The sequence below is a fragment of the Lynx rufus genome, unplaced genomic scaffold (assembly GCF_022079265.1).
Source record: "Lynx rufus isolate CCGP_SWC_20201006 ecotype Redwood Valley unplaced genomic scaffold, mLynRuf1.p SCAF_2, whole genome shotgun sequence".
Classification (NCBI taxonomy): Eukaryota; Metazoa; Chordata; class Mammalia; order Carnivora; family Felidae; genus Lynx; species Lynx rufus.
In genome coordinates, this window is record NW_025814834.1 from 187,246,486 (window position 1) to 187,274,158 (window position 27,673).

Here is a 27,673-nt window from a genome sequence, read left to right on the forward strand (position 1 = left end):
TGACTTGTCAGTGATTTGATAGTTCACCTAAAGGCCTCATAAAGTGTGAGATAGAGTTTCTATAAAGAGAAGACCTTTTCTATGGTAGGAGTAGAGCTAGTATTCACCATGTTGGCCAGAGTAGGGTGTGAGCAGCATGGCTCTGACCCTTATAAACTTTTTAAATTTTTTTTTTATATTTACTTATTTTTGAGAGACAGAGAGAGATAGAGTGTGAGCAGGGGTGGGGCAGAGAGGGAGGGAAACACAGAATCCGAAGCAGGCTCCAGGCTCCGAGCTGTCAGCACAGAGCCTGACGCGGGGCTTGAACTCACAAACTGTGAGATCATGACCTAAGCCAAAGTCGGACGCTTAACCGACTGAGCCACCCAGGTGCCCCTTTAAATTTTTTTTAAATGTTTATTTATTTATTTTTTTTTTTTAATTTTTTTTTTTTCAACGTTTATTTATTTTTGGGACAGAGAGAGACAGAGCATGAACGGGGGAGGGGCAGAGAGAGAGGGAGACACAGAATCGGAAACAGGCTCCAGGCTCTGAGCCATCAGCCCAGAGCCTGACGCGGGGCTCGAACTCACAGACCGCGAGATCGTGACCTGGCTGAAGTCGGACGCTTAACCGACTGCGCCACCCAGGCGCCCCAATGTTTATTTATTTTTGAGACAGAGACAGAGCATGAACGGGGGAGGGTCAGAGAGAGAGGGAGACACAGAATCCGAAGCAGGCTCCAGGCTCTGAGCTGTCAGCATAGAGCCCAACGCAGGGCTCGAACTCACGGACCGTGAGATCATGACCTGAGCTGAAGTCGGATGCTCAACAGACTGAGCCACCCAGGTGCCCCACGCTTATAAACTTTTTAATGCCTACTACCTAATAATAGGATAGAACCACGTTACTTGATTGTGAACCCTTTCTCTCTTATTGTTTTTGCAGGCACCCTAGAATACATTTCCACACAGGCCTTGTGGATGCCCATCTCTACTGCTTGAAAAAATACGTTGTGGACTTCCTAATGGAAAATAAGTAAGGAAGAGGGAGGTAGAGTCAAACTCACAGTGTGTAAACTACCTTGATTCTTAGTTAACAGTTTTAAACCCTGATAATGTTAGATAACTTGCTTATATAAATAATAGTTGATTCTCGCCTTTGTTTTAAAAATAAAATTGTGTTATTAGCATACTGTTATTTTTGTCTGTATCACAGAGTCCCTGCTTGTATTTGGGGGGCCAGTGTTACAATAAGCCAACAGAATATTTTTGTAAAACTAATCATAACATATGGTGCCTCTTTCTGCATAGTTCCGGGTTCTTCTTCCTTCTGCAAGATTGAGCTCCCTAGCTCAAGTGCTATTTGTCTCCAAGCAGGTATCCTTCCCCTAGGCAATTATCCTACAGATGGGCCCTCTTAGCAAAGTTTCAGAGACTTAGCCAAGAAGAGTGGAGAAAAAAACAAGTTTCCCTCCAATTTTGGAAAAGTCCGTCTCACTGGGTGAATGTTTATGAATGCAGAAAAACCAAATTTGGTACTTTTTCTGATTTTCCTTTGAGTATAGAACTATGGTCCTTAAATACTCTCCACAGACTATATCTGGCAGATCACAGGACTTAGGTTTCCAGGGAAAAAAACTCCTCTGAGGTTGATCTCAAAGATTTTTTATAGTAAATGCACTTAGAGTCCTCAGAGGAACAGGTAGGAAAAGATTTAAGAGGAGGAGAGGAGCAGCTAGTCTCCCTTGATGGCTGTGGGATAAGTTTCTGCCTTGAATAGCACTGGTGGACTGGAAAGCAAGTGGGCTAGTACCACAGCACCAAGTTCCCTCAGACCAGCTGAGGAAGAAAGTCTGAGAACCTGAGTTTAAACACTAGCATGCTTTTGGCTGATAGACTTGGATATATACAGGAATATTAAGGGGAAGGGGAATTGTTCCTCCGTGCCCAGTATATTTCTTGCTTCCTAACCCTTACCCCCACAACACCTGGTAAACCTCTACAGGAATACCCATTTAGAACCAATGGTAAAAGAAATCATTTGGATTCCTAGAAAACTTTGTCAGGGATTGTCGTTTCTCTATTTCCCCACCTTAGGACACTGTTGCCTTGCTCCCCTCTAACTTATTATTGTGTTTGATCATTCAATCAACAAATATTTATTAAGCACCTGTTATGAGGCAGGCATTGTGTTAGATCAACTGTGGGACCAATGGTAAATAAGCAGACATAGGCCCTGCCCTCAGGAAATTTACAGCCTAAGCTCCACAGTAGATTGCAGAGCTTTGTTTTTTAAATAGCAAAGAGACTTGGGGCACCTGAGTGGCTCAGTCAGTTAAGTGTCTGGCCCTTGGTTTCGGCTTAGATCATGATCTCACAGTTCATGGGTTTGAGTCCCACATCGGACTCCGCAATGACAGTGTGGACCCTGGTTGGGATTCTCTCTCTCCCTCTCTGTCCCTCCCCTGCACATGCTCACGCTCACATGCGCTCTCTCTTTCTCTCTCTCTCAAAATAAAACTTTAAAAATAAATAAAAATAAAAATATTAAATAGCAAGGGACATGCTGCCAAAATTAGTCATTGATTATTGATTCAGGACCTGTTTTCCAGTCACCAGTCCGGGCTATATATATTCCAAAAATGAAGTTAACTCTTGGCCTTTAAGGGCTTGGTTGTTTTTTGGTTTTTTGTTTCTTTAATTTTTTAACCTTTATTTATTTTTGAGAGACAGAGCACAAGCAGGGGAAGGGCAGAGAGAGAGGGAAACACAGAATTCGAAGCAGGTTCCAGGCTCAGCTGTCAACACAGAGCCTGACGTGTGGCTCGAACCCACAAATGGTGAGATCATGACTTGAGCCAAAGTCAGAAGCTTAACTGACTGAGCCACCCAGGCGCCCCTAAGGGCTTGTTTTTCATTCTCAAGTGAAAATGAGGCCCTGTCTTGAAGTAGGCCCTGGCCTTGATATGTTGAAAGAGGATGCACTAGTAGTAGAAATTATGATTTCTTTTTTAAATATTTACTATGGAAAACTTCACAGGAATGCAGAAGTAGAGACAATAATGAAATGAAATCCCATGTGTCCATCACACAGCTTCAACAATTATCAATTCATGGCCAATGTTGTTTTATATATGTCACCACCCATCTCTCCACTGGCATGCCAGATTATTTTAAAGCAGGTCATTATGATTTTGTAATTTCATCTGTAATTATTTGAATTGTTATTATCTATAAATATCTGCACATGTATATGTAAAATATAAAGTCTTTATCTTTTAAACAAATACCTCAATACCATTATCACACCTTAAAACAATAACAACAACAACAACAAACAGTGCTCCTTAATACTACCAAATGGGATTTTAGCTTTTGATGTCTGGATATGCAGACAGTTTTGCACCAAAGTTAGCTTCACCCTAGCTGCAGTAGCTCCTTTGTAATTCATCTGGCCACCAGTTAGCTGTTCCCACACCTGGCAAGTGTACTCCAGTGGTATGTGCCCTGAGGACAAGCCTTAATTTGGTGATTCTGTGGCTCCTGGCCAGAAGCTCTGCCAAATGGGACTTTCCCAGAGCCCGTTCCAATAGAGCATGATACAGTCTCAGCTCAAACTGCCACCCCATCTCAAGATCTGTTAAAACACCCTTATCTCTTTATCCCCATCATCTACCCTTCACCTGTCAGATTCGTTGGGATTAAAAGCATTATACTGAAAAGTGATATATTTCAATATATTAGGAAAAGTATAAAGGCACACAGGACAAATTAGAATGGTACTCGGGAGATTCTTTATTCCTGGCTGGAATAGTGGAGGCCTTATCTCAAAGGTGTGGGAGACGGGGTTGAATAGGTTGGTGGAAGCAGCATGTACAAGGCTTTGAAAGCTTAGCAGGGAGTTGGGAATGCAAGCTGGTGCAGCCACTCCGGAAAACAGTATGGAGGTTCCTCAAAAAACTAAAAATAGAACTACCCTACGACCCAGCAACTGCACTACTAGGCATTTATCCACGGGATACAGGTATGCTGTTTCGAGGGGACACATGCACCCCCATGTTTATAGCAGCACTATCAACAATAGCCAAAGTATGGAAAGAGCCCAAATGTCCATCGATGGATGAATGGATAAAGAAAAGTGGTATGTGTATATATATCTACAATGGCGTATTACTCGGCAATCAAAAAGAATGAAATCTTGCCATTTGCAATTACGTGGATGGAACTGGAGGGCATTATGCTAAGTGAAATTAGTCAGAGAAAGACGAAAATCATATGACTTCACTCATATGAGGACTTTAAGAGATAAAACAGTTGAACATAAGGGAAGGGAAACAAAAATAATATAAAAACAGGGAGGGGGACAAAGCAGAAGAGACTCATAAATATGGAGAAGAAACTGAGGGGTTGTAAGAAGGGGGATGGGCTAAATGGGTAAGGGGCACTAAAGAATCTACTCCTGAAATCATTGTTGCACTATATGCTAACTCATTTGGATGTAAATTTTTAAAAATTAAATTAAAAAAAAAAAAGAAAGTTTAGCAGGGAGTTACAAATCTTCAAACAGAATAGTCCCTTTTGGAAGGAGCAACAGTACAACCTGGCAAGGGAACATAGTCCGTGCTGGATGGGAAAGAGTCTCCTTCAAGGTAATTAAGAGGCGTTTATAATTATCTGGTTATGAAATGATGACTCCTTTAGGGATGGGAGGGTAGAAAGAAGTAAACCAGGTAGACACAACTTTCAGAAAGACACTTTGGCAATCTTCTGTCTTTCACCTATGAAAGTCAACATATTCTGCCCTGTGTTTTTTGTTCAGTTGTGTTTTTTTTAGCTGTTTACATGTTAATGTCTTCAATCCAAATTCTTTTGAGATTAGATACCTACCGGGATTGCTAACACATTCAGTATATGCTTGGTAAATGGGATGAAAAGAGATGTGATGATAGCTCACATCTCACATCATCAGCAGAAGTAATGTGATTTTTCAGTAGTGGAAGCAGAGATGAGGATTTCTATAGCTGACCAAGTAGAAAAGCTATAAGGTAAACTGGGGAGAAAAGAAAACCTGCACTCTCTTTGACAAGAGAAGTTTAGTAACTGAGCTGTGTGATCTTGATACGTGTTTACCTTTCTGAACCTTACTTTTCTCATCTAAAAATTGGGAATAATAATACTTGACGTTTATGATTCTTGTGAAAAATACTTGTAAAGAGCTGAGAGCAATAGTTGGTGCACAGTAAGAACTCAAAAAAAATTTTTTATAGTTTACATTCTACATTTTATTTACCTTTTTTATGCTATTACATGGTCCTTATACTATCTATTTTTTTCGTCTCAATTTTTATTTAAATTCCAGTCAGTTAACATACAGTGTAATACTGAACTCAGGAATAGAACCCAGTGATTCATCACTTACATACAACACCCAGTGCTAATCACAACAAGTGCCCTCTTTAATACCCATCACCCATTTAGCCCCTCCCCTACTCACCTCCTTCTGTCAACTCTGTTCTCTATTGTTAAGAGTCTCTTACGGTTTGCTTCCCTCTCTGTCTCTCTTTTTGCCTTCCCCTATGTTTTTTTTCTTAAATTCCACCTATGAATGAAATCACACGGTATTTATCTTTCTCTGACTTATTTCACTTAGTATAATACACTCTGGCTCCATCCATATCATTGCAAATGGCAAGATTTAATTCTTTTTGATGGCTGAGTAACATTCCATTGTGTATATATACCACATCTTCTTTATCCATTCATCAATCCGTGGACACCTGGGCTCTTTCCATAGTTTGGCTACTGTTGATAATGCTGCTATAAACATCAGGGTGCAGGTATCCCTTTGAATCTGTATTTTTGTATCCTTTGGGTAAATATCTAATAGTGCAGTTGCTGGGTCATAGGGTAGTTCTGTTTTTAACTTTTTAAGGAACCTCCACACTGTTTTCCACAGTGGCTACAATCAGTTTGCATTCTCACCAACAGTGCAAGAGGGCTCCCATTTCTCCACATCCTCACCAACAGCTGCTATTTCCTGTGTTGTTAATTTTAGCCATTCTGACAGGTGTGAGGTGGTATCTCATCGTGATTTTGATTTGTATTTCCCTGATGATGAGTGATGTTGAGCATCTTTTCATGAGTCTGTTAGCCCTCTGGACGTCTTCTTTGGAAAAATGTATTCATGTCTTCTGCCTGTTTCTTAACTGGATTACTTGTGTTTGGGGTGTTGAGTTTAATAAGTTCTTTATAGATTTTAGATACTAACCCTTTATCAGCTATGTCATTTACAAATTTCTTCTCCCATTCTGTAGGCTGCCTTTTAGTTTTGTTGATTGTTTCCTTCACTGTGCAGAAGCTTTTTATCTTGATAAAGTCCCAATAGTTATTTTTGTTTTAGTTTCCCTTGCCTCTACCTATGTGTTTAGTAAGAATTCACTATGGCTAAGTCAAAGAGGTTGCTGCCTGTGTTCTACTCAAAGATTTTGATGTTTTCCTGTCTCACATTTAGGTCTTTCATCCATTTTGAGTTTATTTTGGTGCATAATATAAGAAAGTGGTCAGGTTTCATCCGCATGTTGCTGTCCAGTTTTCCCAACACCATTTATTGAGGGGACTATCCTTTCCCATTGGGTATTTTTCCCTGCTTTGTCAAAGATTAGTTGACCGTACAGTTGTGGGTCCATTTCTGGGTTTTCTGTTCTGTCCCATTGATCTATGTGTCTCTTTTTGTGCCAGTACCATACTGTCTTGATGACTATAGCTTTGTAATATACCTTCAAGTCTGGAATTTTTTTAATGTTTTTTTGTTTTCTTTTGTTTTTGAAAGAGAGGGAGCAGGGGAGGGGCAGAGAGAGAGGGAGAGAGAGAGAATCCCAAGCAGGCTTCACGCTGAGTGGAGCCCTCAACACAGAGCTCAATCTCATGACCGTGAGATTATGACCTGAGCCGAAATCAGGAGTCAGAGGCTTAACCTACTGAGCCACCCAGGTGCCCCCAAAAAGTTGTTTTTAAATTCTGAAACAGTGAGTTAGACTTACCATAATTATTTTTATTTTTTAAATATCTGTTTATTTTCAGATCATGACCTGAGCAAAAATCAAGAGTCAGATGCTTAACCGACTGAGCCACCGAGGTGCTCCTTACCATAAGTTTTTCTTGAACTCAAACATTTAGTAAATACCCAAATATATTCTTTGAGTGTTTATTGGATTGACATAAGCCTAAACAGTCTTTCCAGCCTGTAGGATGTGAACATGTTTTTCTTTCTCAAGCCATAGCACCAACATTGAAAATTTACTCTCATAGAAGTTTTCAGTATTTTTGTTAAAAAGGAAAAGGGTAGTGGCACCTGGGTGGCTCAGGTCATGATCTCAGTTTGTGTGTTTGAACCCCACGTCGGCCTCTGCTCTGACAACTTGGAGCCTGCTTTGGATTCTCTTCCTCTCTCTCTGCCCCTCCTCTGAGCACTCGCTCTCTCTCTCTCTTTCTCAAAAATAAATCAACATTAAAAAAAAAAAAAGAGGAAAAGGGTATCACAGAATACTGTATGTATACCAAGTGCCTAGCTTTAACTAAAATCAGTACCTTTTAATCCAAAATAATGTCCTGTTTACTATTCCATATATATCTATTTACTTTGAAGGCAAAAAGAAAAAAAGAAAAAGAAGCCTGAGAAGAAAGCATGGGTTAACTTCGCAATCACCTTACCTTCCCAATTATAGCTCCTCTGCAAGAGATGAGAAAAGAGGCAAGAAAACCCAAGCCCTTAATATTCTGCCCTGCAAGGGTGCTTCAGTGGCTCTGTCGGTTAAGCATCTGACTTAGCTCAGTTCATGGTCTCACAGTTCAGGTGTTCGAGCCCTGCATCAGAGAGCCCCTCCCTCGCTCTCTCTCTCTCTCAAAAATAAATAAAAATATAAAAAAAAAAAAATTCTGCTCTGCAAACTTGAGTTCCTGGCCCTATAAAAGTATGTTTCCTCTTCTACCTCTTTCCTAATTAATATTTTGAAGGACTGACTTGAGGTGGAGGACGCTTAGAGGATTTTAAGTCTCTTTTGATTTGCTTACAAAAACAAAATGCAAAAGTAGCTAAATATTTCCCTTTGCCATGGACATCATTTTTAGGCCTTCCCTGGAAGCTTGTAGCCACAAGGAGGACCCAATCAGAAATCAAGGCAAAAATGCTAAAAATATCAGACTTCATCAGAACTAATAATTATGTATTTTTTCAAATGTTGGATTTTTTAATTTTTTTTTTTAACATTTATTCATTTTTGAGAGAGTGTGAGTAGGGGAGGGGGAGAGAGAGGGAGACACTGAATCCAAAGCAGGCTCCAGGCTCCAAGCTGTCAGCACAGAGCCCAATGTGGAGCCCATGAACTGTGAGATCATGACCTGAGCCAAAGTTGGACACTTAACCAACTGAGCCACTCAGGTGCCCCTCAAATGTTGGATTTTTACTGGTAGTAATATTAGTAATAGAGAAACATATTTAGAGTTTATTACAATTCCAAATCAGGAAAGCTCTACTTTCTATATCCAAAAATTAGAAGAAGAAATTATTCCCAGCTCTCTAGCCTAGGGGGTTGACACTCAGTTGTTTACACATTCATTCAGAAATATTTATTCAAATAAATATTTATTTAGCACTTACTATTTGTAAAGACAATAAGCAAAAAATTATAAATCCTGTGGAAAGTACTATGGTTGCAGGAAACAGTACTAGTTAATATAGTATAGTGGAAAGAGTCATGGGCTTTGGGATAGATACGGAGTAAGTTTTGGCTCTGCCAACTATAAAAGCTGTATTAACTTTAAAAAAGATCTTAGGGGCGCCTGGGTGGCGCAGTCGGTTAAGCGTCCGACTTCAGCCAGGTCACGATCTCGCGGTCCGCGAGTTCGAGCCCCGCGTCAGGCTCTGGGCTGATGGCTCGGAGCCTGGAGCCTGTTTCCGATTCTGTGTCTCCCTCTCTCTCTGCCCCTCCCCCGTTCATGCTCTGTCTCTCTCTGTCCCAAAAATAAATAAACGTTGAAAAAAAAATTTAAAAAAAAAAAAAAAAAGATCTTAGTCTTTCTAAGCCCTGATTATCTCACTTATAAAAATAAGGACAATAGTACCTACCATGAGAATTGCTGTAAGAATTTGAGATGATATATATTAATTTCTTAGTATAACACTTCAAAGTGATAGGGATTTGGGGCGCCTGGGTGGCTCAGTTGGTTAAGCATCTGACTCTTGATCTCAGCTCAGGTCATGATCTCACGGTACGTGAGTTTGAGCCCCACATTGGGCACTGTGCTGACAATGCGGAGCCTGCTTGGGATTCTCTCTCTCTGCCCCCTTGCTCCCCACTTGCACGCACTCTTTCTCTCAAAAAAAAAACGTAAAAAAAATTTTTAATGATATGGATTAAAAAATGTTATATAATTGTCTTTGCTGTGAGAGTATAGAAGCCTACAAGTGTTATGAAAGGCTTCCAAGAAGAGAGATTTGAGAGCGATCTTAAGGCTCAATAAATTTTCACAAAGTGAACACACCCTAAGGAGATAAGATCAGATCTGTACTTTAGTAAAAACCACAATATCCAGGGGTGGATAGAAGGAAGAAGAGACATGATCAGATTATATTTTAGAGAGAGTATTCTGTCTACAATATGAAGGACAGAGTTCAAAAGGTAAGACCGGAGGGAGTAAGACCAATTAAAAGCATTGAAGGAATCCAAGTGAATAACAGTGGCTTAGGCTAGGTGGTGGCAGTAGAGATGGAGAGGAGTTGACAGTTATTGAAAGAGATTTAGGGCATAAAAATCAGCAATGTTTGGTGAATGGTTATGTGAAGAAGGAAGAAGGAAAAGTCTGGTAACTAGATCTCTAGCTTGGGTGGCTAAATGAAGCTTCATGTCACTGAGCAAGATAAGCAGTGTTGGTGAGGGAGGTTTGGGATGATGATGGGTGCAGTTTTAGACATTGAGTTTAAGTTATCTGTGGGTCATCTAAATGGCATGGTCCATCAGACAGCTGGAAATGTGGGACTAAAGTAAAGGAGGGAGGTCTTGGCTATGGGTTCACATTTGGGAATGAGCAGCAAAGAAGCCAGTAAGCGATAATCTGCCTCAGGGAGACGAATAGCATGAGAACAATCAGAGGGCAAAAAGAAAAATACCGAGAAACACCAAGTATTTTAGGAGAAACCGAGAGAAATAGGAACAGATCAAGAGAGTGATAGCACAGAAAGTAAGGGAAGAAGACATAAGGAATGGCCTATGACTGTGGAATTTGGAAAAATCAAAAAATATAAAAAGAAAATATTACCCATAATTCTACTACTGTGTAATAACTGACAACATTTTAGTGTATTTCTTTCCATTATTTTGTTTATTTTTATATATACATATACATACTTGAAATCATGCTGTAAAAATATCTTGTTTTTTCTTTATTCAGTATTATTCATGAGCATTTTCCTTTCATTAAAACATTCTTACAATCAGTTTTGCCTATATGATATTAGATTATTATTCATTTATTCAGCAAATATTTATTGAGCATAATGTGTTTTCCTTGGATAGATTTATAGAAATAGAGGGGCGCCTGGGTGGCGCAGTCGGTTAAGCGTCCGACTTCAGCCAGGTCACGATCTCGCGGTCCGTGAGTTCGAGCCCCGCGTCAGGCTCTGGGCTGATGGCTCGGAGCCTGAAGCCTGTTTCCGATTCTGTGTCTCCCTCTCTCTCTGCCCCTCCCCCGTTCATGCTCTGTCTCTCTCTGTCCCAAAAATAAATAAACGTTGAAAAAAAATTCAAAAAAAAAAAAAAAGAAATAGAACTACAGGGTGAAATAATATGAATGAAGTTTTGGGGGTGATGGTGGGTTGGTCTGGAGCCAATAGCCAAGAAAGAATTCTTGAAGACGTCTTTGGTGCAAAAAGGTGATTTTATGAAAGGACAGGACCCGTGGCAGGAAATGCTGCACTGGGGTTGTGACAGGTAACTGAGTATATACCCTCAGATTGGGAGGGGGTTAGGGATAGAGTGAGTCTCTAAGGTATTTTGGAAGCAAGGTTTCCATGACCTTGAGAAATTAGGTGTTGTTAGGAAAATGCCATTTATTACCGTTTGGTAGAACCTCAGCCATGAGACCCTTCAGATGTATATCACAGGGCCATAAGTTTGGAGTATGATTGCCAGCATATATCTTGTGGTAGCTGAGATAAAGGAAGTTTCCAAAGGAATTTTTATATGTTAAGGTAGACTCAAAGGTTCCTGGGGGGGTCAGGATAATGCTAAGCCAAGATTCTCTTTTGCCCCTAGCAAAGTGTCATCATTGAGGCAGCTGAGCTCCTAGAGGGAGGTCACTCTGCCGGTTTCAAGGACTTGTCAGTGGGCTATAGGGAGTAAGGGAATTTAATTTTTCATGTGCCGTAGTTTCCCATATCGCCATGGTAAGCACTTAAACCCCTTTCCTTTGTTCTTGGGTAGCCAGGAGTGTCCAAGGAGTATCACATATATCCCACCTGGGTGCTGTTAGCCTGTACTTTGCCCTCAGCTTGCTCCACACTCCCTCATTATCTTCAATACTTTTTCTATGTATTGCCACTTTTCAGAAAATATTTTACCAATTTATACTCTGATTCCCCTTGTATGAAAGTAACTGTCTCAAAGCACCCTTATCAGTAATGAGAATTATTTTAAATCTGATTTGATTCAGGGAGAAATTGCATCTTGTTTTAATTTTTACCTCTTTAAAAGTATTTTTGAACCCTTCTATCTATCTGTTAAGGATATTAATCTTTTGTCCTATTGGTAGCAACTATTTTTTGTCTTCTTAATTTGGTAGAGTTGTTTGCTTATAGCTAGTCAGAATCTGTTGTTCTCCTTTGTGATTTCTTATTTCTTGGAAGCTTATAATTCATGAGATGAGGCATCCTTCTAGGAAGGCTGTGTATAAGAGGGAATGGGAATTGTGAGGTTGCCCATGCCCAGGGCAGTAGATCCAGCCGCTTATCTTCAGCCCCAAGGACAGGATGTTCACAAAGGTTCACAGTGGCCTATCCCAGTTCTTGGCATAGCATTGAGCTGCCTCTGCTTTGAGTAGGAAGCAGGAAGAGTAATTTTGTCCTCTGCAGTGCTGCTGAGGTAACTGCATTATGGGGATTGACCTGATGCTGAGCGCCAGCAGAGGCAGGTGGGACCTGGCAGGACTGCTTCATGTCCTCTCTTTAAATCACTGTCTGATCTCCGTAAAGGGCTCTGCCCTAAGGGGCTGTGTGCCAAGGCCTGTTTACTTGCTTCTTGCCATGACGGTTCTGTTTGGCCCATAATGTAAATATCATGGCTCTGAAATCCCCCAGCTGTCCATGCTTTGTCATTTCTTCAAAGGGAACTGACTTGTTTTCCACCAGAGGGGGCCAAGGAACATTTGCTACCCACACTGGTTTGGTGCATTAAAGAGGGAGAAAAAGAGCTAAGAGTAAGTGTTGTTTCATTCTTTGTATTCATATGGAAATTTTTAATCTCCATCAAAGGATCAGGAGAAAAATCACATTGAAATTCAATACAAGAGCTTCCAGCTTACACAGAATTTTTCAAAGATGTCTGACTTGATCCTTTAAAAATGACAAAAACCATGAAGTGTGTAGCTCCAGGGTTCATAATTTTGCTTACCCTCCTCAGCCTCTGCCTCTGTCTTGCCTTCCTATCTGTACTCCATCTGTGTGGTCCCATGTCAGCCTGCAGAGCTTCTTTGAATGGGAGTGGGGGAAGGGTGTGAAGTATACAGCAGCAGTTTATTGGGCTGCTTATACATTAAGCCACATTTTCATCTTTCAGAGTCTCCCTGTCTTCAGTCTCCTTATATCCGGCCTATTTCCACTGCTACCAGAATTATCTTACTAAGAAATAAAACTGATTATGTCACTTTCTTGCTTAAAAATCACCAGTAGCTTCTCAGTCCAGACTAGAGACTGCCACAAAAGGCTTCCATGATTTGGCGTCCTTGCCTACCTGATCAACCTCATCTCCCTCTACACTGTTCCTTTTAAATCCATGATCAGGCTGCTGTCCACTGGATTATGAATTCTTTGAAGTCAGAAACAGTATATTTCCAAGGCCTAGCGCAGTAAATGGCATATTAATAGATGCTTGTTAAATCCTAAATAAATCAGTGATTTCAAATTCTGACAAGTTTACAGCATGAGAGAGAAAACTAAAAATCATGTGCTGGTCTCTTACCCTTCTGTGCTCTTAATTCCTTTGCTAAGTTAAATCAAAAGCATACTTATTGTACTAAGGATCAGGTCCCTTCTTCCCTGTTCCAGATTACTGGTCATTTAGACCCAACATTCTGTCTCAGTACCCTCTAGGAATCACCATGTCTCCTGCGACCCAGGAAGGCCAAATAAAGGAGAGCTCCAAAGCTCTTGGCCAAGATTGCTTACTGCTTATAAAAATGTATAAAAATAGTGCTGGAATTTTTTTGGCGTTCTGAAAGTTCTTCTACACATTGATCTGTGATCTGATTTTCCATAAGTGCTGTCCTCGACTGATCTGATTACATGAAAGTAAATTGAAGTTAACTTTGTTGGAGGAATTCCTTGATAGCCATTGGTGAATAAGTACAACTGTCATAAGGAAACCTACTCTTTTTTTTTTAATTTTTTTAATGTTTATTTATTTTTGAGAGAAAGAGACACAGAGTGTGAGCAGGGGAGAGGCAGAGAGAGGGGAGACACAGAATCTGAAGCAGGCTCCAAGCTCTGAGCTGTCAGCACAGAGCCTGATGCGGGGCTTAAACCCACAAACTGTGAGATCATGACGTGAGCCGAAGTCAGACACTCAACCAGCTGAGCCACCCAGGCGTCCTGAGGAAGCCTACTGTTAAGTAGATGGGAAGATGAAATCTGCATGGGAAGTACCTAGTCATTAAAGTGAATTTTATTTTTTTTTTAATTTTTTTTAACATTTATTTATTTTTGAGACAGAGAGAGACAGAGCATGAACAGGAGAGGGGCAGAGAGAGAGGGAGACACAGAATCTGAAACAGGCTCCAGGCTCTGAGCTGTCAGCACAAAGCCCGACGTGGGGCTCGAACTCATAGACCGTGAGATCATGACCTGAGCCGAAGTCGGACGCTTAACCAACCAAGCCACCCAGGCGCCCCTAGAGTGAATTTTAAATTTGCAGAGTCTGAATCCAACCAGGAGAGTAGTACCATAGAAGCTGAGAAAAAAATGAGAGGCAAGAAATTTAGGAATGTCTTAAAAATGTAAAATTTCATAATTTGCACAAATAATGAAAGAATCACCTGTAATTCCTCTACTCTAAGGGAGTACAGAGCAGAAATCATATATATAGTCTTTGAATAATACACCTATTGATATTAGAAAAGTTTTTTTAAAAACTCATCATGATGGGGCGCTTGGGCAGTTGAGTGGCTGACTGTTGATTTCATCTCAGGTCATGATCCCAGGGTCATGGGATGGAGCCCTGTTTTCTCAAAATAAATAAGTAAACTTTAAAAAAAAATTCTCTCTCTGCCTCTCTTCCCTGTTCACATGCTCTCTTTCTAAAATAAAATGAAAAATTAAAAACTCATCATCATAACAGATTAAAAGGGAAAAAATATGTTGAGCTCCAAAGACATAAAACAAATTTTTTAAATAAAATTCAATTCCCAGTCATTGATGAAAGCTTTTAGCTAGTTAGAAATAAAAGAGAACTGGGGCGCCTGGGTGGCTCAGTCGGTTAAGCATCCGACTTCGACTCACGTCATGATATCACGGTCCGTGAGTTCAAGCCCCGCATCAGGCTCTGTGCTGACAGCTCAGAGCCTGGAGCCTGTTTCAAATTCTGTGTCTCCCTCTCTCTCTGACCCTCCCCCATTCATGCTGTCTCTCCCTGTCTCAAAAATAAATAAATGTTAAAAAAAATTAAAAAAAAAAAAAAAAGAAATAAAAGAGAACTTCCTTAACCTATGTACATAAAAGGTATGTGCAGAAAACCTATGACATGTGTGGACTGTTGGCTATAAAGCATGAAACCCAACATCTACATGCAGAAGACAATCAATAAATAGTAGCTTTGATAATGAAAAAAAAATCATCAGTCTACATGATAAAATACTAGAATTTCCTTTAAAATCAAGAACAAGTAAAGATTACTACGATCAGTGCTTCCAGTCAGCATTATATTGGAGATTTTAGCTAATATAGTAAGACCATGAAAAATAAATGAAAGATCTACAGATTAGAAAGGAAGAAAAAAAGTGGTGTTCTCATAGTTGGTATGAGTGTCAGAATCTACAGATAAATTATTAGAATTAGTAAGATTGTTAGTGAAGCAATTGGCTATAAGATTAAAATACAGAATAAATCAAATTTCTAAAACCAACAAGAAGAAGAAAATAACTGTTTAAAAGTCACCGTTTATAATATGAACCAAAAATATAAGATATTTAGGATTAACAGAAGACATGCAAGGCCTTTATGGAGAAAGTTTTTTAATGTTTTTTAAACAACTTTTTTCAAAAGACAAGAGCATTCTTCCTTCTCAAGGGTTATTGCCAATTAAGAGTCAAGGCCCTATGTTAAAGTACATGCACATACACAAACACATGTGCGCATACACCAGGTAGATAGGACTTTGTAAAAGACTATTTTCTGAATAAATCAGGAAAGGGATTCTTAGATTTAGAATACTACCCTCCCCCCCCTCCAGCCTGAAGCTGATAGAGAACTTAGATCTTCTGCTTCTCCAGAACTACCAAATCCAGGTCACTTTTGATCTCTGTCAGTCTCATGGTGGCATGACAGGAAGGAATTTGGCTTTTACTAGCATACACAGAGTTTCTGATCCCATAGGATCCAGACAGTCAGATTTCTCATATTTGACCCCTTTTTCTTCCTAGATCAATCACTTCCATCCGGAGTGAACTGATTCCATACCTAATAAGAAAACAGTTCTCCTCAGCTTCCTCACAGCAAGGACAAGAAGAAAAAGAAGAGGATCTAAAGAAAAAGGAGCTGAAATCCTTAGGTCAGTGTTTGGGTTGGTGCGGTAAGGTAGGGGTAGCAGCACCTTTGGAAAGAATAACTGGGCAGGATGCCTGTCTCAAGGCAACAGTTTCTTGTCTAACCACCAGGGAAGACAGGGTAGCTGACACCCTACCCTAAGGTCTGGGTAGGCTTGCTCAGTCAGACTCTGCCGCTTATGCTCTTCAGGGACAGGCTAATCATGCCTCAAGTCCGTTCTCTGGTTCCTAGCTCTGGTTTGACTATGTTCCTCACTAGACTGTTTTGAGTAAACTCTGCCCCCCACTTCTTAGTTCGTCTGTTCTCTAGGCTCTGGGCAGCCCTACTCCTGACTAAACTCAGTCTCTTCTGTCAAAGAAAGAAAGATGAAGGAGTATACAATTACAGTTCAACAAGAGGCCAACCAGGCTGTCTCCTTTCCAAGATGTAGGGGCAAGGTCTGTCTTGTTTGCTGTCATATCCCTGCCTAGTCCCTGGCCAGTCCTGGGCTCATAGTAAGAGTTCCAAAAACAAATTTATCAAATGAATAAATGGAGACAATATAGCACGATGGTTAAGATATCAGGATCTGGATTTGAAATCTGACTCTCCCTCTTATTAGCTCTATGACCTGAGATGAGCCCCAGTTTTCTTATCATAAAATAAAAGATCTTACATGGTTGTTTTATGAGCTGAAAAACTGGGGCCCAAATAACTCAGGTTCCAAGTCTTGTGCTATTTCTGTCATAGCACAACTACTAGATATGGTAATAGAGGCTAGCAGCACAAAGCCAATATGGCTGATCACTAAAGCCTGGACCCTTGCTTATGTTATGTCATGATTTACAAGAGCCCTCTATTGCATTTTTCCCTAGTAGTACTTGGTTATTGGTCAAACTTGCTTTTAGGACCTCTGTTTTGTTTTGTTTTGTTTTGTTTTAATTTACATCCAAATTAGTTAGCATATAGTGCAACAATGATTTCAGGAGTAGATTCCTTAGTGCCCCTTACCCATTTAGCCCATCCCCCCTCCTACAACCCCGCCAGTAACCCTCAGTTTGTTCTCCATATTTATGAGTCTCTTCTGCTTTGTCCCCCTCCCTGTTTTTACATTATTCTCATTTCCCTTCCCTTATGTTCATCTGTTTTGTCTCTTAAAGTCCTCCTATGAGTGAAGTCATATGATTTTCATCTTTCTCTGACTAATTTCACTTAGCATAATACCCTTCAGTTCCATCCACGTAGTTGCAAACGGCAAGATTTCATTCTTTTTGATTGCTGAGTAATACGCCATTGTAGATATATACCACATTCTCTTTATCCATTCATCCATCAGTAGACATTTGGGCTCTTTCCATACTTTGGCTATTGTTGATAGTGTTGCTATAAACATGGGGGTGCATGTGTCCCTTCGAAACAGCACACCCGTATCCCGTGGATACATGCCTAGTAGTGCAGTTGCTGGGTCGTAGGGTAGTTCTATTTTTAGTTTTTTGAGGAACCTCCATACTGTTTTCCAGAGTGGCTGCACCAGCTTGCATTCCCATTTTAGGATCTCTTTTTAAGGATTTTTGTAATCCTTTTTAAGGGTTTTCAGATGTTCAGGAAAGCATGTTGCCTCTTTTAATTTCACTTAGTCTTTCAGGTTGTAGTGGGACTTCAGGGTCCATGCTGCATAACTGAGTTACAGGGAGAGAGATGTGAGTTGTATCTCTTTGAAAACATAACTTGAGCCTCTATTTTCTCTGTTTATTCTGAAGATATTTACAGCTTTATAAAAGAAGACAATACACTGACCTTTGCTCCCTATGATGCCTGCTGGAATGTCTGTCGAGGAGACAGGTGGGAAGATTTGTCCAAATCACAGGTGCGCTGCTATGTCCACATCATGAAAGAGGGGCTCTGCTCTCGAGTAAGCACTCTGGGACTCTACATGGAAGCGAACAGACAGGTAAGAGGATGGGTTTAGAATAGAAATCATGGGGGGCGCCTGGGTGGCTCAGTTGGTTAAGTGTCCCGACTTCAGCTCAGGTCATGATCTCATGGTTCGTGGGTTCAAGCCCCATGTCGGGCTCTGTGCAGACAGCTCAGAGCCTGGAGCCTGCTTCAGGTTCTGTGTCTCCCTCTCTCTGATCCTTCCCCAGCTCCCACTCTGACTCTCTCTTTCTCTCTCTCAAAAATAAATAAACATTAAAAAAAAAAAAAAAAAGAATAGAAATCGTGGGTGCCTCACTTCTTCATTAGTCCCAGTGACTTGTTCAGAATCCCTCTCATTCCCAAGGTTGAGCAAGACCTGACATGTCAGGGGATAGCATTGGGGTACCCAGTTACAGCAAAAGGGGAAGCAGAGAGCCTAGTCCATAGCGGTAGAGCCTCTGGTTCCAAAGAAGGGCTGAGATTCTCAGAAAGGCTAACTTTGGCCTCTGGGTTCAGAAGTTTTCTTTTGTTCTGCTAGGCATGGGATATCTGCAGTACTTCATAAACAAGCTGATAAATACGGTGTAATCAGTACTGTGATGAAGTAAACATAGGCACAGAGAGGAGACGTTCCTAAGAAGGTAAAAGAATAGAATATTGAGTAGTCAGATGGTAGAGCCTCAGAGAAGGTATGTCTATGAGAGGGAAGTGTCTGGAAACAGCATTAGAGAACTAACTCCTCCTTTTAACCCTGAAGTTTGTGATATATGGAGAATGAGCAGCTTCTGTTGCAGAGGAAGCATTGCTTTAAAAGGTTAAAGCAAGGGGTGAAGTCATGAAACAATGAAGAGACCGAAGATGGGGGTGGGGGGTGGGAGACTCTTTGTTGTATACAGGTACAGGAAGAAGGTTTTAGGAGGGAGGGATGATGAGACCATGAAAAGGAAACATGAAAAGGAAAGGGTTGAAATGAGAAGAGGAAAAGATAGATGACTGAGGGAACTATACTGGGGTGGCATTCAAGGACAACGGAGATAAGATGATGAAAAGATTAGCTGTTGATGCAGTTTCTGGTAGAACTCTGTGAAAACTATCAGTGCAGGTATAAGCTGGGGGTGGGGGGAGGGGGGCGTGTCGAGTAGGATAATAAAAGATACTGTTGAAAATTGGGATTAGAATTTAGTCCCTATGGGGTCCCTGGGTGGCTCAGTCAGTTGAGCGTACAACTTCAGCTCTGGTCATGATCTCGCAGTCCGTGAGTTCAAGCCCCGCGTGAGGCCCTGTGCTGACAGCTCAGAGCCTGGAGCCTGCTTCGGATTCTGTGTCTCCCTCTCTCTCTGCCCCTCCCCCATTCATGCTCTGTCTCTCTCACTCTCAAAAATGAATAAATGTTAAAAATTAAAAAAAAAAAAAAAAAAAAGAATTTAGTCCCTAAAGAAAACTTGGCTCAGGAATCTTCAGGACCCACACTATATAATGTGTATAGTCCCAGCCCCAGGCCTCAAGCTGGCTTCACCCTGGATTGGTTGTAGATCCAGGAGAATCCAAGCCAGAGAGTTTATGAGAAATCATACCTAGTCCCATGTTTACCCAGGGCAGTCCTCAGTAAAGTCAGCCCCCACTTAGAATCAGAGCTATTAGAAACCTTCCTTAATTTGACTTTTAGTTCTCATTCTTCAGTTCTATGACTAGATTCTGTCAAGCTAGTCTGAAAGCAGGTCCATGGATAGCCTGAGACTAGGGAAGTGTCCTATGAAGTACCAACAGGAGCTGTGCAGTAGACAGGTCTGAACAGCCTTGGTTGAAGTATAATAGAAGAAGGAGATCCCAGGGATAGGGGCTGAGGTATTAGCCTTCACATTGCCGGTGTAGCCAGTCCTGGCAAGGTGTCCTTCAGCCACTGTGGCCACCACACATAGTGCTCTGACCAGCATTCTGCTCATGCCGGAGAATGACAGATAGACACACTACTTGCACGTTCCTAACAGGTCCAGAGTTAAAATTCATATTTGTAGCCTTCTCAGTTTTCTCATATTGAAGAGAGAATAGTGTGAACACCTTCAACATTTTATTTTGGCTGGTGAAGGCCATAGATGCCTTCTCAGGAACTGTCCTGATTATGGAATTGTCTAATATTAACTCTCACTTTATGCATGGCCACACTGGTCTAGGAGGGGAGCAGGAACCTGGGATGACTATGGTCAGGACTCAGAATCCTCCTTGCTCTCAGTAGGCCTCTCCCACATGCTTCTTGAAGGCTTGTCTTAGCACCTCCCAGTTGAGGGACATGGCATTACTTTTAAGGAGGAGATTCTCAGCTAGGAAACTAAGAATAAGACCATCTGAAATTTGCTGCATAAACAATCCTTGTCCTAGGGGAAATGAAGCAGCCTCCTGCTCTGCCTCACCCAAACAGGAAAGCTGTGGCTAAAAACTCCCTACATCTCTAACTGAGTGTTGAGTTCTACCTAAGGTGTTCTCAGGTATTTTCTGGTCTGTCTTTAGTAACCAAACCTCTTTCCTCAAGGTGCCCAAATTGCTATCAGTTCTCTGTCCAGAAGAATCACTGGTTCATTCATCAGCCCAGATTGTCAGCAAACACCTGGTAAGTGCTAGCTTGGGCAGGGCAGGTATGGGACAGTCTCTGTGTGTGCTGAATGAAGTATGTCCTTGAGACGATGGATTGGGCTTCTCAAGCCCTGAAACTCATTAGTCCCAGGAAAATCCCAGCTGGGTTCTGGTTCTCAAATATCATCATCTAGCCCAGACATTCAAGACTACCTGGACAGGTGCTGACCTCAGCCATACAGATTCTGTAAGGAAGGTCCATTATGGGTCTCGGGACTCAGACACAAGAGCCTTCCATCTCTGTCCCTCTTCTTACACTGATTTGAGCACTCTCTTCAAGAGAACACATTTATATACACAAATGCCTGTGTGTAAGTTTGAGTTGATCTCAGAGGTATTATGTGACCTTGTGCCCTAAGAAATACTTACCCCTTGGCTGAGGTGTCTCTGGGGAAAGATTGCATTAGACCCCAACTCAAAGGATCTGAGGAGTTGATTTGCAGTTGGTTGAGATGGATGGACAAGGTTTTATATTTGCCTTTTGCAGGTTGGAGTTGACAGCCTCATTGGGCCAGATACGCAAGTTGGAGAGAAGTCATCCATTAAGCACTCAGTCATTGGTTCATCCTGTGTCCTAAGAGATAGAGTGACTATCACCAATTGCCTTCTCATGAACTCAGTCACTGTGGAGGAAGGGTATGTTTCCACTTGTGCCCACTTAAGGCAAAAGGCTCCTGGTATCCCTGGGAGGTTTTGGGGGCCAGTGCAGCCTTAAAAAGGGCTCAGCTTGAGGAAGGGAAGAAGAGGGAAAAGGCGAAGGAAAGAATAGTGCCTAGGCCCTTTGAGTCATTGCTTTTGGCTCAATAAAGACATGGTCTCTGAAAACGTTTCTGGCGACTTTTTCATACTTATTCCAATTGTGGTCCTGAGAGAGGCTGCCTTCCCTTGCTTTGATGTGCTACTTGATGGGATGGCCACAGTAGTGAGCCTCTGGCAGTACTAGAATGACACTGTACCAATGTGTAATAGTCATCTTCCCTTATCTCAGTGTCTCAGAGCAGCCCTGAAGAAGGCAGGGGACTAGGAGGAGTGGACATTTAAGCCATGCACCATTTTTAAAAGAGAGCTTCTTTGTTACAAGTTATGGAGAATCTTCCCCCATTTTGAGACCGTTTAAAGTGTTCTAAAATCTTGGTTTACGAACAGCCTGAACTGCAGTAAGAAGACTTGAAATGATATATTTAGTAAGATTCTTCCTCTGTATGGTCCTCAGGTTTTTCCTGTATATAATGCGAACACAGGTGGTGGAAGAGAGGAGGGGTATTACCAAAGCAATGGCTTTCAGACTTTTTAGAAAGGGAATTTTTTGTTAAAATAAATCTTATGCAGGAGTACCTGGGTGGCTCAGTCGGTTAAGTGTCCAACTCTTGATTTTGGTCCAGGTCATGATCTCACGGTTGGTGAGATTGAACCCCATACTGGGCTCTGGGCTGACAACAAGGAGTCTGCTTGGGATGCTCATTCTCTCTCTTTCTCTCTCTCTCTCTCTCTCTCTCTCTCTCTCTCTCTCTCTGCCCACCCCCACTCATGCACGCACTCTCAAAAAAGAAACATTTTAAATAAATAAGTATTATGCAGAAACTCAATATTTATAACTGATAAAATCACAGGTGTTTGTAATACAGTGGGGAAGGGGCACTTGTCCTTCCTAGGCGATGTGAAGCAGATGTATAAAGCAAATTTTGAAAACCACAAGGCTGGATTAACCTAAAAGAGCTGATTCTAAAGCCTTGATTCTAGCTCCGACATCTGTTGATTTCTCTGTCCAGGAACTAATAGGAGAGAAGGATGAGGGAAGACCTCAATTTCAGTGAAAGCTGAAATACCTCTCATAGGTGCCAGTGAGAGGTTGGGGAAAGCATTTTGGAGAGAGAAGCTATGTAGGGACATAGCTAAAGGTTAAGCCTTTACTCTTTAGGAAGAGGGACTAATGGAAGTAATAGGATTGAGGGAGGAAGTACCATAATAAACCAGGAAAATTGGAGACCATAGGGATATTGGCCACTAAGATCTGTTCTCCCCCAAGCCCACTTCCCGACTTGACTCCCAAACCCTGGCAACCAGGCCTAACGCGTCAGTCAGGAGTTTTGGAAGAATCTCCTCTGGAGATTCTGACTAGCCCCAAGAAGAAAAACTAAATTTATTTACATCAGGGATTTCTAACAGCCCAGTCAAATCACCCTGCAGTGAAAATTATGGATGACAAATTCCGTTCATGTGCTTAGAGCTTCCAGTCAGCTTTTTTACAATCCTCCCCTAAAGATGAAGAGATAACCAAAGATTACCAGAGATCTAAAGAAAGCCTATCATGAAAGATTCACAAATCAGTTACAAAAAAGCAACTTAGAAGAAACAGAGATTGCAGGGAGAGAAAAATACTTTCAAACAACCTGTCATTTCAAAGAACAAAAAAAGAACTCTAAGAAATTAAAACTATGGGGCGCCTGGGTGGCTCGGTCGGTTAAGCGTCCGACTTCGGCTCAGGTCATGATCTCACGGTCCGTGAGTTCGAGCCCCGCGTCGGGCTCTGTGCTGACAGCTCAGAGCCTGGAGCCTGTTTCGGATTCTGTGTCTCCCTCTCTCTCTGCCCCTCCCCTGTTCATGCTCTGTCTCTCTCTGTCTCAAAAATAAATAAATGTTAAAAAAAAAATTAAAAAAAAAAAAAGAAATTAAAACTATGATAACAAAAGGAAAACCCCAATAAAAGAATTAGAAGATAAAATTGACATTTCCCAGAAAGTAGAGCAAAAAGATAAAGAGATAGAACATAGAAGAGAAACGATAAGGAAATGAGAGGACCAGTTCAGGATGTTTAACATCTGAATACGAATTCTCTAAAAAAAAAGAGAGACAGAGAGTTCAGACATCAGAGGAGGAAATTATTTAAGAAATAATATAGGAAAATGCCCCACAGAGAGGTAAATTTACAGAATGAAAAGGCCTACCAAGTGCCCAGCACAATGGGTAAAAATCTAGGTCGTTTTGAGTTTTCAAAACACTGGAGACAAAGCATGCTATAAAGTTACAAAGAGAAAGTAATAGGTGCTATATAACCAATCAGGAACCAGAATGGCTTTGGACTTATCCATAGCAACATTGGAAACTAGAAGAAAATAGAACAATGCCTTCAAAATTCTGAAGGAAAACTAATTTCAACCTAGAATTCTACACCCAAGCAAAATGTTAAATGTGATTTTTCTTTTTTTTCTAGAAAAATTTTTTAATGTTTATTTATTTTTGAGAGAGAGAGAGTGAGTGGGGGAGGGATAGAGAGGGTGACAGAGGATCCCAAGAAGGCTGTGCTGACAGCAGAGGGCCCAATGCGCTGCTTGAATTCACGAACCGTGAGATCATGACCTGAGCCGAAGTCAGACCCTTAACTGACTGAGCCACCCAGGTGCCCCAAGTGTGTTTTTTCTAGATGTGTTCCACCAAATGAAGAATAAACCAAAGATACAAGATACAAAAGATACAACTCTGAAAAAGCAAAAAGAATACATAGCATGATACTGAAGGCAGATCCAAAAATGACAACTATGCATGAAGCATAAAGGGAGCAGTTAGCCCAGAGTGGAATCCACAAAAAACTTAGGGAGATGAAAATGATAAAATACCAAATACATATAAACATCTTGAAAGATTTAGACAACTGGCTAAAAGTTTGGGTTGAATTAGTAATAGCATAGAATACTATCTAACAAAAACAAAACAGTTATGAACTCTGTTTAAAAAGTTGTAGGGGGTGGCCACCTGGGTGGTTCAGTCAGTGAAGCATCAGACTTGGTTTCAGCTCAGGTCATGATCTCATGGTTTGTGAGTTCAAGCCCTACATCAGCTCTGTGCTGACAGTGCAGAGCCTGCTTGAGATTCTCTCTCTCCCCCTCTCTCTGTCCCTCCCCCACTCACACTGTGTCTGTCTCTCTCAAAAATAAGTAAATAAACTAAAAAAAAAAAAAACCGTTGTACCTGAGGGACACCTGGGTGGCTCAGTCACTCAGTCAGTTAAGCATCCAGCTCTTGATTTCAGCTCAAGTCATGATCTTGAGTTCAAGCCCCGTGTTGGGCTCCATGCTGACAGCACAGAGCCTGCTTGGGATTCTCTCTCTCTCTCTCTCTCTCTCTCTGCCCCTCCCCCATTTGTGCACTCTCTCAAAATAAATACATAAACTTTAAAATAAATAAATAAAAATTTGCACATGAAATGGCGTCACAGCTCACTATGTACACAATATGAAATACAATTTATGTAATCGTAATAAACAACTATTGACCAAAATCATGCTGTAACAATATAGAAAGGATGAGGGATAGGAAGGAAAAGAGGGAAGAGGGAGAGAAAGGAAAGCTAAATCCTCATCTTCCATTGTGGGAAATCTATTGATAATGACTAAAACTAAAAACTGAAGAAGTAGTAATATGCATGTTATTATGTATACACGGGGAGGTAAATGGCTGAACTACTCAAGGGGGTACCTGGATGGTTCAGTTGGTTGAAAGTCCGACCTGATTTCAGCTCAGGTCATGATCTCAGAGTTGAGAAATTGAGTCCCATGTCGGACGATGCTGGCTATGGAGCCCGCTTGAGATTCTCTCCCTCTACTGCTCATCCAGTCCCTCTTTCTCTCTTTAAAATACAAACAAACAAACAAAAAACTGAAATAACTCAGCAAAAAGACCAAAAGTTGTCTCCAGGAAAAAGGAAATGAGTAGGGGGAACAGAAGCCTGCTGTTTTTCATAGTAAAACCTTCAGAAAGATTTGTTTTAAGATATATACATGCATATATAAATTTAATTGCCAAAAAAAAAAAAAGGTCAGAATTTTGTGGTACACTGCTACCAGTGGTGTACTGATAAGTTGTTAACAACTAGCTTTCCAAAGGAAAAAAATAAGTGATCTGATTTGTAACATTTGCCAATTTCCATACTGTACATTCTCCCACTATGGCCAATGATATCAGCAAACACTTGAGTTGGGAAGAGATACCAACAATCAGCTCTCCCAAGCAGAACAGGCTGCCTCCAGCACACCACTGAGAGTAGAAACCTGTCTCAAATATTTTACTCATCAAACAAAAGACCCACTGGATACTGAAGACTGTGCATGAGTGCTGTGGTAGAAATCTGTATAGTCACAAAGGAGAAGAGGGTCAGGAAAGAATTAAGGAAATGACCCATGAGCTGAAAAATGAGTAGAGCTACCCAAGGTAGAGAAAGGAATGTTCTAGATACATCAAGAGTGTTAAGTGTGAGAGGTGCCTGGGTGGCTCAGTCAGTTAAGCATCTGACTCTTAGTTTTGGCTCAGGTCATTGTCCACGGTTTGTGAGTTCGAGCCCCACGTCAGGCTCTGCACTGAAGTACAGAGCCTGCTTGGGATTCTCTCTCCCCTCTCTGTTTGCACTTACCCCACTCGCACATTCTCTCTAAGTAAATAAATAAACTTTAAAAAATATATTGTTTTAAAGGAGTTTGAAGTGTGAGAGAGCATGAGCATATCTTATTCCAGAAACATCTCTTCATTTTGATCTTAGCTTGAATTTCATCACTTAAGAAGAGGCTTCACTGACTGACTTACCCTATCAGAAGTAACCTGTCCCAGTACTCTCCATTACGTCAACCTGTTTTATTTCCTTCATAGCATTATTACTATCTGGACTTCTCTTATTTACCTGTCTCTCACAAGTAAATATTAATTTGAGAATGTAAGTACCTTATCTTTCTGTTTCACTATTATATCTTGAAGCAGAAAGCCTGCAGGAACTCAGTAAATACTTGTTATATGGAAGAATGGTAAACAATTCATAATAACCGAAATAACAGAATTCAAAAGAGGAATGGATAGAGAGGAGACAAGGCTATACAGATGGCCAAAGGCCAAATCATGGACTATCCCCTAAGAAGTTTAATAGGTAACAGTAATAATTTAAGAGTTTAAAGGAAAGGAATAACAATTAAATCTACATTTTATGAAGATCATTTTGGCTGCATTATGGAGAGTGATGTGAAGAGGATAAACACGGAGGGAGGAAGACTACTGAAAGAATCCTGGTAAAATAGAAGAGGCCCTAAACTAAAGCAGTAGCAGTAGTGATAGGGAGGAGAAATAGTATGATGATTACAAACTATAAAGCATGATGACTGCCTGGATATATAAGGTAAAAGAGAAATTAGGGAAAACTTCCAGATTTCTTGCTTGAACAATAAGATTTTTGGTGTGCTATTCACTAAGATAGAAATCAGCAGAGGATTTGCAGAGTGGGAGGCAGGGAAAAGGTAAGTTCCATTTGGGATAAGTTGAGTTAATGGCAAGCGGCCTTGACATGCAGGGACTTAATGTGCAGGACTGGATTACAGGAAAGAAGCCTGTGCTTGAAGTACAGATTTGGGAGTGGTGGGCATAGAAGGGGTAACTGAAGCTGTGGGAGTAGAAGAGACATTCAGGGAGATTATGTGACCTTAAAAGAAAAGAAACCAGGGGGCACCTGGGTGGCTCAGTCGGCTAAGTGTCCAACTCTTGATATCGGCTCAGGTCATGGTCTCACAGTTAGTGAGTTCAAGCCCCATGCACTCCACACTGACACCCCAGAGCCTGCTTGGAATTCTCTCTCCCTCTCTCTCTGCCCTTTCCCCACTTATGGGCACTCACTCTCTCTTTCTCTCAAAATAAATAAACTTAAAAAAAATTTTTAAAGAAAAGAAACCAAGATAAAACCTTGGAGAACATCAGCAATTTTGGACGTAAGAAAAAGAATCTAAAGAGACTGATAAGGAATGGGCAAGGAAGGGATTTAAAGGGTAAGAGAGACGACAGTTGAGGGGCACCTGGGTGGCTCAGTTGGTTAAGCGTCCGACTTTGGCTCAGGTCATGATCTCACAGTTCATGGGTTTGAGCCCCATGTCAGGCTGTGCTGACAGCTCAGCGCTTCAGATTCTGTGTCTTCCTCTCTCTCTGCCCCTTCCCTGCTTGCACTCGCTCACTCTCTCTGTCTCAAAAATGAACATTACAAGAGAGAGAGAGAGAGAGGACAGTTGGTAGGTGAAGCCCAGGTTTCTAGGTGGGGAAACAGGGTAGATGATGGTGTGCTCACTGAGATGAGGAAAGGTGAAGGAGGTACAGATTTGTGGGGAGAAAAGGCCTG

At 41.2% G+C, this 27,673-nt stretch overlaps 1 protein-coding gene across 1 annotated transcript in view; it reads left to right on the forward strand.

Moving 5' to 3' along the window:
• The window catches only part of EIF2B3 (eukaryotic translation initiation factor 2B subunit gamma), a 123,304-nt gene that overhangs the window by 79,336 nt on the left and 16,295 nt on the right, over positions 1-27,673 (forward strand). The window contains exons 6-10 of the mRNA XM_047084700.1: positions 931-1,020; positions 15,888-16,015; positions 17,751-17,941; positions 20,435-20,512; positions 21,023-21,171. Of these exons, the coding sequence (XP_046940656.1) occupies positions 931-1,020; positions 15,888-16,015; positions 17,751-17,941; positions 20,435-20,512; positions 21,023-21,171 (636 nt within the window). The remainder of the gene's footprint in view (positions 1-930; positions 1,021-15,887; positions 16,016-17,750; positions 17,942-20,434; positions 20,513-21,022; positions 21,172-27,673) is intronic.